Consider the following 20000-nt stretch of genomic DNA (forward strand, 5'->3'; position numbering starts at 1 on the left):
AACGGACGAGTTTGCCTTCCTGTACTTCCTTGTCGGACGGACCACGGACGAACTTAGGCTCGAGGTTTTTGCCTGAGTCGTCGCCAGTGTCCATGTCCGCTTCGGGTTCTCTGCAGGAACGGTAACGGGGTATGTTATGGTGATTGAAATGTATTTCATAAAAATTAAATGATCTAACGGAAGAAACAGTTGGATAATTTTAAGTTTCTGCACACATTTGCTATGGATTTTTACATGACTACTCTGACTTGGGCTGCAAATGAAGATTAAAAGTTGCAATAGGCAAATAATGAAGAGGAAGTCCCTTTTCTTAACAAAATTGATGAAGCATTTGTGGTCACTTTACTCCCTCGTTAACAGCCACATCGGAATTCAAATGAATCCAAGAGTAAAACCGCACCTTTCAGGCCTGATGATTTCGGGAGCAGGGACTCCATTGGTGATTTCGCCCCGTGGGACGACAGCTAACTGTGCAGAGGCTACTGTGCAGCCGGAGGTGTTCTCAGCCAGCATTGTGTAGTAGCCGTTGTCCATTGAACTGACTTCCTTTACGACCAGGGTGACCTGACCTGCAGACTGGGTCATCAGGTGCTTCTCGGATGACTGGAGGCGAACGCCATTCTTGAACCAAATCACCTGTTCAGGAGAGAAGGAATAAGGATTTGTGAGTATAAAAACGGCTCTGTTCTTGATTCTGGACAAGCTGTCTGGACAGTATATGAAATGACCAACTCAACATCGAAAACAATAATAAAGACAGGAATATCAGGTCTGCTAGTTTGAAACTCAAACTTTACTCTGAGCTTCTTATTTTTCACTTCTACTCTTCTCACGTTTTGGGACACCGAACAATACAGAAAAGAAATCAAGTCAAATTCCTTGTTCTACTCACCCTGGGTGTTGGGTACCCATTGATTTTGACGGTGAAGGTGGCGTTTCCACCATCGGCGACCTTGGTTGACCTAGGCTTCTGCTGAAGCTGGGGAGCCTGAGGTGGGCCTTGGATGGCACCTTGTTCCACCTCCAGCTCGCCGGCGAGCCTCACGGTCAAGGACTGTCTGAACTCCACTTCATGGAGGAGTCTGTACTCGAAGGTGTCTACTCGGAAAGACTCGGTCTGCATCGACACCATATGTTGCTGCTGCTGCATAAATTGTTGCGACATATGTTGTTGCTGCATCACGGTCTTTTGAGCCATCTGCTGCTGACGCTGCTGCTGCATCATGTAAGCAGCTGTAAGGAGACACGGGAAATAGTTATCCTTTGCGGTGATGTCAAATTTCAAACTGATCCATAGAAAGTGAGGTAACTATTGAAAGAAACTGCATTGTTATAATGACCAGAGCCTAAATCATTTCCAAACTATGTCCATAATAAAGGTCCACCATAAAGTCAAGGCGTTTCCCAAAGATTTTCATTGGAGTTGAAAGTATGTCAAGTTGTCAAAGAATTTCTTGTCTCAAGTAATGATCTAAGTGGTTTTATGACCGCACAGAATTGAAAACAAGCAACTTTAATCAAATGCCATTCAGGCTGGATATAATCCAATCATTCAAAGTTACTATTTCAAGATGTCATTCATCGGAAGGAAGCAGTTTCATTTAATCATAATTCTAGAAATGATTATGCAATAGGCAGTGACATCAAGGCTGAGACTCGTACCTTCTGGCTGGATATAGACAGTGCAGATCGCCTCGCCATATTGGTTGGCGGCGGTGCAGGTGTATTCACCCTCGTCACCAGGTCCAATGGCGGCGATAAGTAAGGTCACCACGCCGGTGGTTTCATCATGGGTCACCTGGTGATAAAAATAAAAAATAAAAATATGGTCAGACACCTGGGATACGCTGCAATACTAGCTTGGATGATGTCTGAAAGCCATACTTTCTGAAAAACAGTCGACTGCAGAAGACGGTAAGATGAGTCAAATGTTATTTGAAGTGATGCAGTTAGTGTCTTCACTCTGAGATGTATATACCAAAGTATTTTGTACTGAATAAAGAGTTACTGTCTGTAAAGCCTGAACAGAAATGAATCACCAAGTTCCTCTGTCAGCATGTGCTCATGTTTCTATGATTTATCATGACGTAAAATGCTTCAAAATCAGACTTGCTAAAGATATGAACCACTCGGTTAATAATCTTCAGAAATGAGTAACTGATAATGATCACATTGACTTTGGATGTTATAGAATGTACGCACGTGTGAGGGTGTGCATGTGTAAGACGAAACACACAAACTTCAGAAGAATAAAACCGAGTGCTTTCATTCCGCAAGCAAAGACACATCCCACCTACAACATCTGCAGCAGCAGCAGCAGCGCCTCACCTGATATTTGTTTCCGGACACGATCTGTGCGCCCTTGCGGGTCCAGGTGACAGTGGGCTTGGGGTTGCCCTGGACCTTGCCTTCGAAGAGGGCGTCACCGCCTTGTGCAAAACGGGCATTCTGGAAGATCTGTTCAAATACTGGTGGAGATGCTCCAGCAGGTAGGCCCACACTGCGAAAGAAAAGGAGGATTATTTTGGATGAGATCCAATTTCATGAGGTTATTATTACTATTCTAAGACTATTATCGTGTGGTTTTAAGGAACCACTCATTCGCCAGAAGGATTTATTCTTGAGTGAAATGTGAATACAGAGAAAGGGTACAGTTAAAGAAGTTGAACAGCTAAGTAGGAAGAGACCAGATCGAATTGATGAAAAGTATAAGGCAGAAAGCAACGGAGCTAGTCTAAGAAGTGACGCCGAAAATAACCTCGGTTTCCCTTCCAATTCTAAATTAGGGTTATTATTTCAAGATGTAGAGGCGGATGGGAAGGGTAATCTAGTCAACTCCTCAAGGCACCTTTAAAAACTTATTCATACACAAGATGCTATTCACTATTCTTCAAAAAAAAAAAAAACGTCATGGCACCTTCGAGTCATATTCTTTCCACGTCAGTCATTATAAGAAGCTAGAAACAAGATGACCTTTTGTTAACAGATTAAGGGATAAAACAAGTATTTCAAAAAAGCTTTTACTTTTAGTTTATTAAAATTATCTATCTATAATAACGGATTTGTCAAGAATAAGTTAATATTCTATGCTTGATAAAAATGATAGCTTGCCGTTTACATGTTGGTAATGATGATCATAGTGCTCCAAAAAGTAGTTCCAAATTTGCATCTTTTAGATGAATTTCCATCAGCTTTGATAACCTACTAATGTTAAGAAAAGTTTTCACAGTCATCCAAATAAGGTGTTCACTTTCACATCCAGAGATTCATCTGAATTAATGTCTAGACGTCCACACTTCAGTTTCGAAAGCAGTCTCTGCGTTATCACTTGATTGCGTCATCGTTAGTGGATGATCGGATGAGGACCAATCAGGGATTGAGACATATTAACCGCCCACCACAAAAAATAAATAAGTCATGATAATAATAACTAACTAAATAAAGAAATGGAAGTAAAAACAACTGCAACGTTAACTGATGAAGGATGCAAAAAAAAGAAAAAAAAAAATACCCAGCCATTAACACCGACGGATGAAGCTTACAACAGAATGTGATATTAATGGGGGAGGGAGAGAGAGTGGGAAGGGGGGACCCATTCCCCAAAAATAATCTCAAGCACCTAAACTTTACCTTATGTGGGACAGGGGAAAACGAATAAACGAACAAGAGAGAGAGAGAGAGAGAGAGAGAGAGAGAGAGATGACACATTAACACGTATATTCAACTAAGCGAAGCAAATCACAAGAAACTCCTGAGATAAAGAGCGCTACCAAAATTGGCGACCTGAGTGGTCAGAGTTCATGGACGTCTCGCCCCAAGTTTTCTAAATTTCCAAACGAAAGATCATGGAGGCTTTTGATGCCCTTAAAGGCAACAAGGTGCTCAAGTGCCCCAAGAAGAGGAGGTAGGATATGACTCCAGTGCAGATAGATTAGCTGGGTATTATCTCGTCCTTCGTCCTTTTTAGGAAGGAGCAGTTATATCAAACAAGACCCGTGTACCCACGTACAAAAAATTAGTGCATTTAAGATTTAGAAGAAAAAAAAGGTGTCTGACTGTGTCTTGACTCGTTCATTTGTCCTACATCAATTTACTTTTGTTTTTAATGTCAATAATATATTTTTATGTCTTCGATATCTTTTCTGTTGGTTGACTGGTATGCCTTTTTTAAATATTACACGAATGAAATCACAACCTCATACAAGCGAACTCTAGATAAAGAATGATTTTCCTGAGTCTCTCTCTCGCATGATTCATTGAAAAAGCTGTATCAAGCCCCAAAAGACGAGAAAAATAAATATATCAAAATGAGAGAGAGAGAGAGAGAGAGAGAGAGAGAGAGAGAGAGAGAGAGAGAATTCAGCTGCGATGCCAAAGGCGGGGGCATGCCATGCCGTGGGCGTCAGGACGAGACACGTTGTCGTCACAGGGCGGCTGTGGCGCCCGTGGTGCCAACATGGGGCGTTTTTTTTTGGCAATCTCAAGGCGAGAGGATATTTTGACATACACACATATGCATACAAGGCCTCGGCATACTTCGGCTGAAACACCGAGTAATAAATGTCTGCTGCTTTTCCTGACAGCCACAATCGCGGCATATCTTTACGTAACTTTGCCCACTCAGTACTCACTTATTTAGGCTTATACCAACACAACAGGGCCCTCATTCCTACCCATGAAATACCAGCAGAGACTCGTACCCACACCATATCCACCTTTTATATATTCATATACAGATAATCATGCACATACAATACCCGCATACGCTTATACCCATACAATCCCCACCGTCACTTACGCCCGTACACAGTACTCTTTCAATTATACACAACACCCATGCTCTTCCATACATATAACCTCGCAATATCCATCCTCATCCACACTACCTACAAAATACCCACACAATACACGAGGAGAATCTATTTCCATACAACCCACCCTACCCATTCCATTCCGGAGCATTACCCAGTCATTGCAATGGCAAGGTCACACATACTGTAAGACAGGTATGCCATGGGTAATATACGGAGCAGAGCTCACGTGATGCCCATGTCCATGCCCATAAAATGTCGCAAAGAGAGAATAACGAGAAGCTTCAGTTTTGAGCAAACCACTCATAGAAATAATTGATTTAAATGTCGTGGAGTAATAATTCAATTTGGTAACAAAACTTTAAATCTGAGTGGAAGATACTTGAGGTTTTGTAATTCACTTGAAACATATTTAAATTTGGGAAAGAAATGCTGAAGACTGCCATTGCCCCCTTGCTTTTCTGCACTGAATTGTTAAAAACAGATGAAAGGGACGCTTGGCCTTGTTAAAGTGCCTCACCTGACGTACAAGAGAGATAATCACCCAGGCATTATAAAAACTATCACTTATATTCCTGTTTAATTAGCAACAGGAGCCAAGTGAAAGACCTCTATGGAATTGATCAACCCTGACTTGATAAAAACGAGTAACGTCAAAAAATTATCATTTTTATTAATGTTATTTCCTAATATGAACTAGTGAAAGTCCAGCAGTAATCAACCTCAAACTCATAGCTTAAAACATAGAGAGAGAGAGAGAGAGAGAGAGAGAGAGAGAGAGAGAGAGAGAGAGAGAGAGAGAGAGAGAGAGTTAAAAACTAGATTTTGTTAATGTACTTTAGCTATTAAGGCATTCATAATGGACACCATGATACAAAAACTATATTCTCAGATTTATAGAACTTGATTTTAGAGCTAGATGGAAAAAGAGAAACCTTAACACATTCTTCGCTAGATCAGCGCCCTGCCAACATTGAGTACAAACCTATGTGATCTAACGTCAGTTAAAGGGAAAATCAATTTTCTAATTGATCTTGCTTAATATAACTCGTTGACTTTTAGATACATGTTATTTGTAAAACTAATATAATTCATATCTAACGTTTATAAAGCAGGAAGAGTGGGTATTCGTAAGAATAATTCACAAACACATCACGGAATCTATCAACAAGCAAGAAGTGCATCTGACCGCAATACACAATTCCATAGGGTACTTGTCACACTGATTATTTCAAGCAAAATGAGTGAGACAATGAATTTCCCCTTCTACAATGAATATGGTGTAAATGCCCTTATCATTTTCTTTTCTAGCCTTCTTAATTCTAAAAATACCTCTAAATTTCAAAAATAATGTTTTAAATCCTTTCAAAGTGACAGGTAATCTAACGCCCTCGTCCAACTCAAACCAGATACACCAGAAGTTCGAAAAAAAAATGTGGTATTTAAACCAGAAAGAAGCGATGCTCCTGCGTTGAAGAACTGAAAGTTATAAGTCAAGCAGAATAACCCATACAAGTTCCTGGAACACATACAGCCTGCCTGTTTTCTTCAACTGTTTATTTATTTATTTATTTACTTTTTTTGGGGGGAGTAGACTCCCGCGAGAGAATTCCATTTGCATTAGCGCGCCTCACCTGCCAAGAAGGTAATGTAAATGCGAGTGCTTTACCAAAAGTGTGTCCTCGTGTTTTTTTTTTTTCTCTTTCTCTCTCTCTTTCTTAGCACAAAGCTTTTAAGACAGGTCAACGTTTATTCTTCGTGAAATTTAGTTCTGGACCTGTATTCGTTATGCAATACTCGTACCCCTGTCATAAAAATATACATGACACTTAGTATACTCCATTTATTCTTCATTTCAACCATAAACAATTAGCTTTCTACGATCTTTTGTACTCTAATATCCTAACTACTGTATTCTATTTTTTTTATTTATTAAGAAGGATTCCCCTTCATCCTTTTAACGATCGCAATCTTGCTCATTCAGTTTTATCGCTCCTAATAGACTTCATAAACTTGGATAAACATCAGACAATTTGCCATCTTTGAACTCTTAATATTTTTTTTCCTGCTTGCGCAAAGCACCTCAGGTGCCGCTTAAGGAATGCAGTGGCCCTCTGAGTCACCAGCAAACATGGTTTGGCGAGAAAAAGACAAAAAAGAAAAAAAAAAGACCTGCATAAATATTTACCTGCAAAAATGACCCTGAGAAGTAGCCACGTGATCCGTCGTTTATGCAACTATCAACAATATGACTTGGCCTCTCTCCCAACGTCGGATGTATGACGCTATGTATAAAACTTCATTATTATCAACCGGCTCTTTTTATTATTATTATTCTTCCAAAACTTCACTATTATGACCGGCCCTTTTTTTATTATTATTTTTCCAAAACTTCACTATTATCAACCGGCTCTTTTTTATTATTATTATTTTTCCATCATCATAATTCATCAGGAAGAAGTCATATAACAAACCAAAACGGATTTCCCTTTGAGGCGTTCTAAAGGGCCGTTCTCTGAGTAAGCTAAATTGGCAGTAAGTTCATACTTGCCTTCCTTATGGTTTTCTCAGCGTTCAACAATTTCTTTAGTAAACCTAATTCAGAGCTGGAATTCAATCCAAATATTCCAGTGGAATGAATGCTTAGCTTTTTTTTTTTTTTACTTTATTCAGGCAATATGAGAGAAATATGTAAAGGAAAATATTTGTTGTTATTTCATTGTCCATATAGTCAGTTTCCTGTGAACGAATTCTTCCTAAACCATAATTCCAAACCTTTTCATAATTTGTATGTAAATGAAAACTCATATTACAGTGTTGAACGGATAACCGAAACAGATTGTAATGGCACCCCATAGCTTTTTATAGTAAAGCCTTTCCCATTTTACATTTACAATATGAAATGACTTCGTACACTATCAAGCAATTGTTATGAATACTTATGAAAATGGAAAAATATTTGACAAAATCGATAACTTTACAATGCCTGCCTGCATCATTTACCAAAACCTACTTTCTGTTACTATTCTAGATGTCACTTGGACCCATTACCATTCATACCAGACTTAGCCTAAGGTTTGTTTCAAGTAACGATCAATTTTTTTCAATAGAATGCGTTGTTGTCGTACTACAATGCATAAAAAGTTAATTTTTTGCTGTCATATTAAAAATCATTCACAGATAATTTTTTGCTGTCATATTACAAAGTGTACACTTAATATTTTGCTGTCATCTCACAAAGCATACAAAGTTAAATTCTTATTAACTCCTTGTCTCGACAAGCAACTTTCTTAGGTATGATTACCGTCAGAAGAGAATTTTCTTCATTCAATTATTTAACTTATAAGAAACTACTCTATATCTTGTAGATTATGTACCTTTTCTTCTAATTTCTACGAAGAAAAGAAGGGAAAAATCTAAGTACGTCTCAAATTTGGAGACTCGACCAACCTACTTAAGAAGGAGAACGTGAATGACAATAGTTTAAAAAGGCTAAATTACTGGGTCTCTACCGGACGGGGGACGAGAGGATAATTGCTTTTAGGGTAATGGACTCATGAACCATGCTTAATGACAAAAATTCCTTAAATAATAGCTCGGTATAATTAATGTTCATGGATCATTATTATCTTTATTATCTTCATACTAATCATCATCATTATTTTCGCTATCATGGTGTTGTTGTTTACATAAAATCCAAATTACTGTGCAAAATCTAATCTGACGAAAATGTACATTTTCATTTTTTAATTAATTTCCATTTCGATGCAACCAAAAAAATTCAGTTGTCAGGTCACGGCTGTATCAGATCTGATGCCTATGGAAACGCAACAGAATAAAAATATTCATCGAGGAAATATTTGGATACTTGTGATAACGAATAGAGAATTGAGGCAAATACGCTTAATTACTCTCAGGTGACAACATTAGCAAGACTTTATAAAGTCACGTATCTAGTCTCATAGCTAACAATCATTTACCAAAAGACAATGATTTAAATGACAAAGTAATTTAATAATGACAGGAAGAAACATAATTAAGGCTGAAACAGCCTTGAGGGTGCTTGAGTACATAAACACGTCAGTAAGAAAGGTGATAAAAACTGAAAAAAATGAAACGTGAAAAAATGAAAGTGAATAAATGAAAAGGGAAAAAATGAAACTTGAAAAAACTTCATGTAATACTTACGGTACCATCTGTGTGGCTCCTTGGACCCTCTGAACCCCCTGCTGGACTGTAAATAAAAGGAAAATACGTTTAGCGTATACGAAAAAAATTAATGTATAAAAAAGATGTACTAAAATATAGCAATACTGGATACCAAAATTATTAAGCAAAACTTCACATGACGTACATCAAATAATGTCTACTGAGTTACTTTGCATGTCTAAGAAGTTTTGTAAGATTATATTATCACTGTGAGGCAACTTTCTCGCTAATTAACATTTGTATTATTTGCTACTCCTCGTAAGAAAATAGTCCACTATCATAAAGATAACTGCTTGATTCTGATTCAACTTAGAAGAAGAGCCTTGCATATATTACATATACCTATACACCATGCCTTTAAATGCGCATAAGCTGTCAAGAGCAGCAGTCATCCAATAAAACTCTTCCCCTGTCATGGGATCGATTACGATGACTTTTCTTTTCAGCGCGCATTGTCGCGACGCTTAATGGGTAGGATTGCGCAACCTCCGACTTCAATAAAACCCGCCTTCCCTTCGGATTGCGCAATATCAGAATTCCTTAAGTCGTACATGAGAAGTCTCAGACGTTCAACCGGTTCTCAGGTGCCTGTCACACTCCTTTCAACTTTTTTCTTCCTTTCGCTCTTTCTCTCTCTGTCTTTCTTTCATTTGGTTGTTTGTTCGTTCCAGTGAAATTACGGAAAGTCGTTTTACCTCCTCCCGGTACCCCTTTCTTTTTCTCTTTTCCTTGGAGCGAAACAACTATAATATATATATATATATATATATATATATATATATATATATATATATATATATATATTATGTATTGCAATTTCGTTCCTTTTATCTAAAGAATATAAGTATTTACATATTACACATATAAGACCAAAAATTAAACATTTTAAATGCCTTTGGGTATTAGCATGAGTCGTAACCAACCTTAAGTGTATAAAGTATCATAAGTAAGTTAATGAAATTGGTAAACAAAAGTTATTCGTTGTCCTTATAAAATTTATACTTCTAGAGACACGGAGCAAACCATCCTGAGCCTTAAGTGCAATACAAATAAGGAAAAAAAAAAACAAAGAAAAAAGAAAGGAAAAAAAACAGCACTAAGATATTCTCCAAGCAATAAAAACTACTTGATTCGCGTTCTTGGCCAGACAAGTACGACTCATTATGACTCACACATGAGAAGTTTCCCAAGAAATAGTGGGAATCTGGGTAATTTGTGGGTGACTGACTGTATAAAGGATTTAGACTGATAAATAACGTTAACTACATTAGCAATTGAAGATCGAATTACACTTTTACGGGGGAGGTGCGGTTAGGTTATTTGAAAATATAAAAACACAAAGTATATTATAGTTAAGATAGATAAAAGGGACGTTTTATCACTGCAAGCTTTGTAAATTAAATGTATAAATTTTTTTTTTTTGGCTAATTATCTTGACCTATTATGGCTGAGAAATTTTTTAATGATTAACAAAACCCTCGTGTTCTGTGCAAAGAGCTAAAACACTCATCTTTCGGAGAGCTGTACGAATTATTTAGGGACACTGGATGCTAGATGTACGATAAGCAGATCTGCGTTAGAAACACATGGTTCCACTCAGGCAGGCTCTGTGGCCATCGCCAAAGCTACCTACCTACCGACCAACCTCTCTCTGCCACCGGACCTATTTTAGGGGGATACACTGCCACCAAGTGTGGTACGAGAGGGCAACATCCTCGGGGGGTGGGGTGGTGGGGGGGGGGGGGGGGGAATACAAATGCTTCTTTACTCGTTTATTCTCTTTACGATTTCGACAATTCAAAAGGAGGAAGGCAAGAAAAATAAAATTGTTGCAACCAAGTCAAAAGATAAGAATAATTCCAATTCCATCATTATTTATAATAAATAAAAAAGTGGAGTTTTCTTTAGCATAGCAGAACTGTCTATAAAATAAACAATATTCATGATAAAAAAAAACAATAAACAAATAAACGATATTATTCAGTAACGCACCTCGAGGCCATTGAAAGTGGGAACCATTAAACAAACACCGCAGTGATGTTTTGAAAGCAATAAATAGACACCGCTAAGTTTACTGACTGCACCTCCCTTTTAACCTTCACAACCGCCCGATGCTTTTAATATTCTGGGTTCTGTTACATCCACTTCATATGTAATTCCCACTGTACCTGAATTTTATCATTATATTACCTTCTTATTTTCATCGGATCCATAATCCTACACTAATTAAATATTGCAACTTAATTACTGCAAATTGTTTTTAAAGTTAGGGTTTCCATTACTAATTGTTTATGCTAAATATACGACTCGTCATGGACAGCCTTCGCACTGGTATAAACAAGGTTTTTTTATGGGGTAGCCTCTTAATATAAACACTTGTCGTAACCTCATGATATTCTGTGACCCCTTAAGAAAAGCTTTTAAGAAACGCAAACCATCATCTCAGACACATGCTAATACATTATTACATTATGTATATATTTTACAACAGCTTCATTAGACAGCCAGCTCTCGAAATCAACCCTTCCAAGAAAGCTTGATCAAAGGAATGCATGGCTCAAAGAAAACTCTCTGCAAGAAGGACTCATCCTGCAGAAGAGACCCCTTCTACAGCAAAAGAGACCCTCCACACTGCTATTCTCACTCCCTTCTGAGGCTCTTTTTTACCCCGTGGCTTGTGGAGGAAGGCCCCGCGAGTGCCAAGCCAGTAGCGGTGCCAGGAATACTTGGGCCAGCCCCTATAACTAAAGATCGACCGAGCTACAGAGAATAACTTCGGCCACGACATGCTACATCTACCTTAGGTCGGTAAAAAAAAAATTTATACTAGGCAGACCTGCATTTTCTTTCATTTCGTTGCTCGTTATCATTATTCTTTCTTAGTTTCTGTTTATATTATAGACTACATATTTTCCTCTTTCACTCGGAAATCCAAACCAAAGCTCTACCACAATTTTAAGCCTATGTTCAGATGCAGTTTCCTGCATTCACATATTGTTGAATCACGTTGCAAAACTCTATCTTAATTTTATTTTTAAATTCATATACCAAGGACAAATTCTTAAATGGCGTTCTATCTTCATTCTCTTTCTGCATTCAGTTTTCCTACATTTCAAATGCACAACGAAACGCCTATCTTATTCTTTCTTGAAATCCATGCTCCTCCCGGATTGGAGTTCTATCTTCATTTTCTTCTTGCGTTTATATTCCCGATAGGTACATTCGGATTTTCTGTCTGGATTCAAACTTCCTAAATTCAAATACACTTACAGAAGCTTCTTCTTAATTCGAAAATACTGGGTATCCTAAGTTCGGATACCCTGACACGAGTCTTATCTAAAGTGTCTCCCTAAATTCAACCACCCACACAAATAACTTACCCTTTTCTTCCTCAATTCAGCTGTCCTAACTGAAGTTGTGGGTAAACGCTTTTCATATATTAATTTTTCATAATAGCCGTTCTAACTTGATCTAATTTATTCTTACACTTGGAAGTTCGAGTAATGACCTATCTTCAAGACATTCTTCATCACCATATGCCGCTAAATGTCAAGTTCTTGACTCAGGGGATGTCAGCCTCTGGTATCCAGCGAGATCATTCAAGAATGAAAAGCAGCATCGAATAAACAGGAAATAATCAAGTTTTAAATCATTCCATGATTTTGTTCAACAAATATACGATGTCCTATTATTCTTGAAGTTGAAATCTATCGTTGATCAACTACCCTTAAGAAGCTTTCAATCAAAAAACGAATTGTTACCCCTGACCAATTTTCCTTTTAAGTGAAAATGAACTTTCATCACCAAATGGCATGGAGATTTTATAATTGATATTAACGTGTGCAAAACAGAAAAATGTAAGCACGCAACTACAGACCTATTTCTGATTGTCTTTCACACTATAGGACGCTAATAATTAGTCGAAATAATTTTCGCCTTTGACGTTAATGCCCTATGAAATAAAGACAGAAATACGAGAACGTGATCGCGGATATCATTTTATGAAACGACTGATGGGAAATGACATTTAAATCTTCCACCGATTCCTGTCATGATAAAGAAATAAACCAATAAATAAAATGGACATACAAACGGCAGAGCTTTGGGGAATGGGACTGTGGCCCCTAGGGAGAAAAAGCTTCATCTCCTGAGACACGGAAGATTGTATTAATCAAGGAAAACTGGAGTTGTGGAAGAATCCCAAAGCTTGGCAGTAAATTAAAATCAGCTAAATATTTAGGTATATACGTCAAATTCAATGTACGTTGTTACTCGTAATATCGCAAAAGATATTTAAAATACACTGCACGTAAAAGGAAAGCTGTTAAAGCTTGTTAATGCACAACATATAAATAAAAAGGAACACAATACTAAATGCACCAGAAGAATCGAAAAACTTCTGTGAAGGAAGGACAGACCACTAATATGACTAAAATCTAGCTGTGCCAGATCTTAAATATGCTTCTCGAGATTCCCTTTCGTACCCCTTTCAGAGCAACCTTCAACGTTCTAATTAGCCCCTTGGCACTTCCTTGGGGTGCCATTACGATTATAGATAGGAGGACCGATGGAAACTTCTCTGTGTGAGTCATCTTGGGTGGGATTTATGGGCGCTAGTCCTTGGAGGAAAGGAAAAAAACACTTTCTCTAAAGGAATGTGATGATATCAAAAAGCAATAATGGACCGGAGGAAGAAGTAAGTGGATAATTATGTCTATAAGAAATAAGGGACTAAATATATTTATTACTTTATCACTAAGGAATGAGAAAATGGTCTTACTTTGTTATAAACTAAGAATGAGCTAGTAGATTTCTTATGTCGTCAATCAGACAATATGCAATGTGCCAGTGGATTCCGCTATGCTGTCAATAGGAAATGACGGGATGAATCTACTATCTAATCATAAAGTAATTGCAGATGAGATAATTCTTTATGCAGTAAAGAATACACGAATGGATTGCATTATTTTATCCGTAACACTTAAGGGCCGGATTCTGCTTTCAGTAAGGAAAGCGAGTGAATTTCATTATACCAGCAATAATAGATAAAAAAGATACGGGACTGGATATACTTATTTTACTATAAAAAATGAAAAAGAGCAGACAAACTTATTTTGCCACCAGTAAGGCTGGAGGGAAAGGATAAATCCATTCAGCTATCAATAAGGACTGAAGACTCGAACGTCAACAAAGACTAATTCAGTACAATGATTAGTTATTTTCAAAGTAAGATCAGGGAACGAATTAAGCAACTGCTCTGCCATTTAAGAATTACAGAACAATTTACTAGAGCTAAGAGTGGAGGGGGAAACGCCCATCACGCCACTTTTTCTCAGATTTACCGTATGAAAATCATTTATTATATTGTGCTGCATGGCTCAGTGACTTCTTCTGAAGCTTTGGAACTCTCACCATGCCTTTGTTTCTCTGACTTTTCGTCCTTTCAGCTCAATATCGCTTCCCTAGTGGTTATGCCCAACAATTTTTTTTAATGCGGCTTGGGCTATAAAAAAAAAAGGGGGGGGGAAAAAAAAAAAAAAAGGGGGGGGAGGTTGGGGAGGAATAGGGGTGCATTTGGTTTCCCGTGACGGATCAGACTAATTCATGACATCAGCAAGAGGCAAAGAACCGATCTATTTGGGACATTGGTAAATTTTCAGCAACAGATTTATTCATTGTATCATTGAAGTGTCTGAAACCGATTTATTTGTGCTATTAATATGATGTAAGGAACCGATTTATTCGTTCTAAGACTAACGTGAATCGAATGGATTTATTCTTTGTAACATTAACGTGTAACGAACGGATTTATTCATGTTTGAGTCAGGTGCGAGGGACAGATTTACTCGTCTAGTCTCCAGGGGTGAAGAACATTTATTTGTTCTAACACTAAAGAGTATAGAAGGGATTTACTTATGCTTTGATTAAGTTTACTTATACTTTGAGTGAATTTACTTATGCTTTGAGTAAGGCGGAAAATAGGATTTATTCTTGTTTTCATAAGCGAAAGACCCCATTTCCTTGCTACCACATCACGTGCCCCATCAATCCCGAATATTTTTTTTTGTCCCACCAGCGAGTTTGTTTTTCTTTCTCTGCATAAGTGGCGATTTAGAGCCGTCAGGTGCTGATGCAGAGGTGGACGGGGGTGTTGACGCGAGGGCTATTTCGACAGAGGACGGGCGGCTGGTTGGGGGTGAGGTTAAGACACCCTTTCGCGGAAAAGCCGAGCTCATTATCAAAACAGATTCGTTGTAAAACGGGAAAAAAGGGGCAAATATCTTCTCGGCCAAAATATACGAATGAGTCAGGAACTGGGTTATGTAGCCAGTGGAGTTGGCATCAAATTAATGCGCGTTACAATTTATCTCGTTTTCTCTGAAGATATTTTCCAAAGATAAAAAGAAAAAACATTTAAGAGAACATGAAATATGGATTAAACATGTTTGCTGGCGAACTTAATACATCCATTTATGGCATTATAAACTCCTGCTACTTAACAAGATCATATTCCTTATTTCATTAATCCTGCAAAATGAATTAGAAAATGTTTTAATCAGTTCCACAAAATCAGTCGTGGTTTCCTTTTTTCATAACAAGTTATGAAGTCTGAAAACTTGAGATTTAATGTGGACACAAAAATATCAGTTCTGTTCCTCAAATTCTTAGTTTTTCATCAGATTCCCAAATCGATCTCTGCCGAGTTCAGGCGAATGCCGTATTATAGACAAGCACAGACGCAAGTCTACATTTAATATTGCAAAATGAAATTACAAGAATAAAGAGAATAATTTCTTTCTTAGAGAAAGCAACCGTACTTGATAAACAACGGGGTTTAAACTTTCGTCAAGATTATAAGATTAGGGTAGTCAACATCGCCTTTCATATATCTATATAAAATTTCAAGATCACGAAGTACGAATTCAAAATAAAAATCTACAAAATTAAAAGCAAGGATACTCGTCACTCCAATCCTATGCAGAATTAAATTCAAAAGTATAAAATCCTCTCTCAGAACGAAATCAAACCCTCAAGATTCTGTGACAGGCAAAAAAACTTTCGCTCAAGAGATCTACCCGGTAATTCTTCAACATTTCTTTACGGGACTGACAAGGTTCTTTGGTCAATAGTTCCTGTTTTCGTGTCTTTCACTGTAAATTTCACTTCACTTATAATCCATAAAAAGATGACATTGCGTGAATGTGTCCAGTGTTAGCAAGTTGTGTTAGCATTGAGCTGTGTTGGTGTGAATGAGTGAGTGCTTACGATATCTGCCGTGTAATTGTACAGATTCGGCGTTAGTATGAAATAGCTTCAGTGTGCTTGTAAGTATTTGCAAATTAAAGGCGTCTGGCGTTTTTGTGAGTAAATGTTTGAGCTTCTATCTGGTATTAGGAAAAAAGGCCATGAAAAGAAAAAGCAGATCAGTAGCTACACATTTCTTTTTTCTTATACAAAATTGGTAAGAGTTCTTGGCGTCAAAAGCATCAGTACAGCAGCGTCAGCAGCAGCAGCAGCAGCAGCAGCAACATGAACATGACAGCGATGATGAGCATTAGTGTCTTTTCCCCTTCTTCAGGCACAGATCTCGAAGAAGGAGGCAAAGCTATGGCGCCGCAGTTCAAACGGATATGTACCGCGGAAGGCCGTCCTGGTAGAGGTGGTGAACCTCGTCTCCTGTTGCTGACGGCGTTCCATGTTCTCCTACTAGTAGGCCCTCGGCGGGGCTCCTCCTGCCTTCTCGAGCTCTCTCTATCTCACACGGCCTCTTCTTCCTCCTCCTCCCCGAGATCACTCATCATCCAGCCACTCCTCACGGTGAACTGCCGTATTCGATGGACCTAGAGGCTCACCTCGGCCTCAGGTGGGTGGCCAAGGGTTGGGAGGGGGGGTGGGGGAACCATCTCATGGGCGGGGACTGAGGAAGGCCAACCACGCCCAGACTTTCGATTATGGGAGTTGACTCAGGCCCCTCGGCACCCAAATTGAATGCCTTCCAGGTTCTTCTATCCGACATTTTTTCCCTTGCTCATCTTTTCATATTTTTTCCCTCCTCACCCACGCACTTTTTATTCATATTTATTCTTGGCGTCGACGGCGGTTGCTTTCGAAGGAATAAGTCACACTCATGATCGTTCTTCCGAAAGACGCTTCCATTCTTTTGGCAGAGGAGGCAGGAAACTTTTTTAAATCGTGAACTCATTTCATTAAAATTCTCGAGGAAAAAGAGCGATCGCGACATACAAAGGGAAATAAGGTCAAAAAGTAAAATTATGTGTCAGGTGGCGACGAGAGCCAAAAGATAACGAGCTGTAAACCTCAATGATCTCAGAAGACTTGCAACGGTTCCTCATATGAGACAACATTAAAAAAAAAATGGTGGAAAACATCTGCTTATTAATCAAGCAAAAAATATCTATGGCACTAAATTCAGCCAATTTTCAGTTGCACCCTCGCACATGCCAGCCGATGGATTTGCTCTCCGGCTAAAATAAGAGTTAGAATTCCCATCAACAGGTATACCAACATTACAAAACTTCTCTAGCCCTTAAAACCTCCTTACTACATTGGCAGTAATTAAACTCATACAATCCTTGACTAACACTATAATAAAAAATTGCACATGTCATAAGTATTTTGATCATAAAAGGAAAAATAAACCTATTGTAAATGTTGGTACCTCCAGAAGCGTTGCCAAATTCCTTTTCAAGTGAGACTAACAGTCATTTTTGGATAAGTTCATGGCAACCAATAAATAAACACATCATCAACATGAGCAAGCCTCCACAGAGAAGTATATGAGTCCCAAAAATGAAGGGACGGAAATTCCTTCGAAAGAAATATTTCTGCTCACGGCTGATCGGCTTACCGAAACCCATTTTTGGCGCCAAGGAGAGCAAAACTGGTGTCAAGAAACGGGTTTCTCCCTCGTTCGAATGCCATGAAGATAACATCATCCCTGTGTCTTAACTGAATTATGAACGCCACTGAAGTATCAAAGAAGACGGAATGAATTAAAAAGACTTATAATTTATGGAAGAGCCATTTGGCTGCTGCTGCAAGCAATTATAAATGATGGTGAATTATTGGGAAAAATGGAGACGATGCATGACATGAACAACATAGAAGTATACGAAGGCGACCAGGTAAGCATTTTCAAGGATTAAATTACGATTTTCAGGGACCACTGAGAACTGATTCGATGACTGTAGAGCAGGATCGAGTTTGCAATTAAGTTTATTCATTCCTACAGCTCTTGGCCACGTTGGCGAAACTAGTGATCTTATCACTGAAATTATTCAGTTGAAGAGATCCACATGAAAAAGCAATGGTAATGCGGAAATTAGGGTGACAGGGGATGCTGTACTGCGCTGTTATTAAAAGTACTTTAGCATGATATTAATGGGTTATTCTTTATCTACATGCTTATCGTCTTCATTTGTGTATACTTACATACATACATACATACATACATACATACATATATATATATATATATATATATATATATATATATATATATATATATATATATATGTTATCACATAACCAAATTTGTTGACTTTAATAATTAATAATTCTTCTTCAAATGTTTTCCCATGTAGACTATAAATACCAATGCTTTCGCAAACGGAGCAATTTCCGCCCGCTTGCGTAATGGTGGGGGGAGGTGTGACATACCCTCATTTTCTGTTGTTTGCCTAATTGAATCCAATTCCCTTTAACAAAGACACAGACAACAACAGCTGTTGATGGGGCATGGTGGTCCCTCCCTGGGGTACCATCAGCCCCTCCCCGGACCACTTTTTCTGCCAGGTCCCTCTATCTCCTTTCCCGGGCCCTGGTACTGTCGTTTTCCTGATGAGGTTGGCAATAATATATATATATATATATATATATATATATATATATATATATATATATATATATATAATATATATATATATATATATATATATATATATACATACAAATATATACTATATAACTTATATATACACTCATACATACACACGCATACACACATATATGTATGTGTGTATGTATATACATATACTTACATTAAGCTACAAATGCCCTATAATATCCAATTTGAAGCTTAATGTATGTATATGAGTCACGGTGATGTGATAAAAATTCATAATATATATATATATATGATATATATATATATAGATATAATATATATACACACATATATATATATATATATATATATATATATATATATACATATAGGTAAAACAAGGCTACATTAATCTCTCTCTCTCTCTCTCTCTCTCTCTCTCTCTCTCTCTCGTTCCACTGACAGTCTCAATTTCCCGATAACATGGGCAGGCAAGCCTCGTCCAGACTTGCCCAGGGAATGCCGTTGCATACCAACCCACTGCCAAGTTCCGAAACGACCAGTTCCTGAAGGACAGACAAACCTTGATCCTGAGAGTCGTGCCAACATTAGATTTCAGCGAACTGTGATAACACCTCATTGTTTTCATAATGCGTTCCGGTTGATGCTTAACTGTTTCAGAGTACTTGGATGTAAGTGACAGAGCAAAACAGAAAGAATCACTAATACATCGGGACGGAGTAAGTGTGTTCTTTAATTTGGATTTAGCAATAATTGTAAAGTCATTTGAGGAGTCCTTCAGAGAAGGTAAGAGAAATTAAGAAGACTGAGAACACCGCATCTCTATAAGGTATTTAGGAAAGGTTGGTGGCATTTTAAAGTTTTATTTATAAGGAAAACCAATAACAGACCGAATATCACACTCAGCTCTACATTCAACGCAGATGAAACTCGCAAGACACTGTAATTATTCATAATCAAAACAACAAATAATCATTCCCTCACTAGACAGTGGCAAATAAAGAAACTGACGGACTACTTCGAATTCCTCCGATAATCCATTTTAGAACTTACTCCAAACGAGAGCCATGCGGGACAAAGAAATCACATCAATTCCGGGACCACGTCCTATT

At 38.0% G+C, this 20000-nt stretch overlaps 1 protein-coding gene across 1 annotated transcript in view; it reads right to left on the reverse strand.

Moving 5' to 3' along the window:
* Positions 1 to 20000, reverse strand: part of LOC135215403 (titin-like) — a 206828-nt gene that overhangs the window by 164001 nt on the left and 22827 nt on the right. Inside the window, 6 exon segments of the mRNA XM_064250008.1 lie at positions 1 to 110; positions 401 to 636; positions 893 to 1233; positions 1663 to 1798; positions 2329 to 2500; positions 9000 to 9045. The exon segment at positions 1 to 110 is cut by the window's left edge and continues 35 nt beyond it. Of these exon segments, the coding sequence (XP_064106078.1) occupies positions 1 to 110; positions 401 to 636; positions 893 to 1233; positions 1663 to 1798; positions 2329 to 2500; positions 9000 to 9045 (1041 nt within the window).

This window comes from Macrobrachium nipponense, chromosome 19, assembly GCF_015104395.2.
Source record: "Macrobrachium nipponense isolate FS-2020 chromosome 19, ASM1510439v2, whole genome shotgun sequence".
In the NCBI taxonomy this organism is placed as follows: Eukaryota; Metazoa; Arthropoda; class Malacostraca; order Decapoda; family Palaemonidae; genus Macrobrachium; species Macrobrachium nipponense.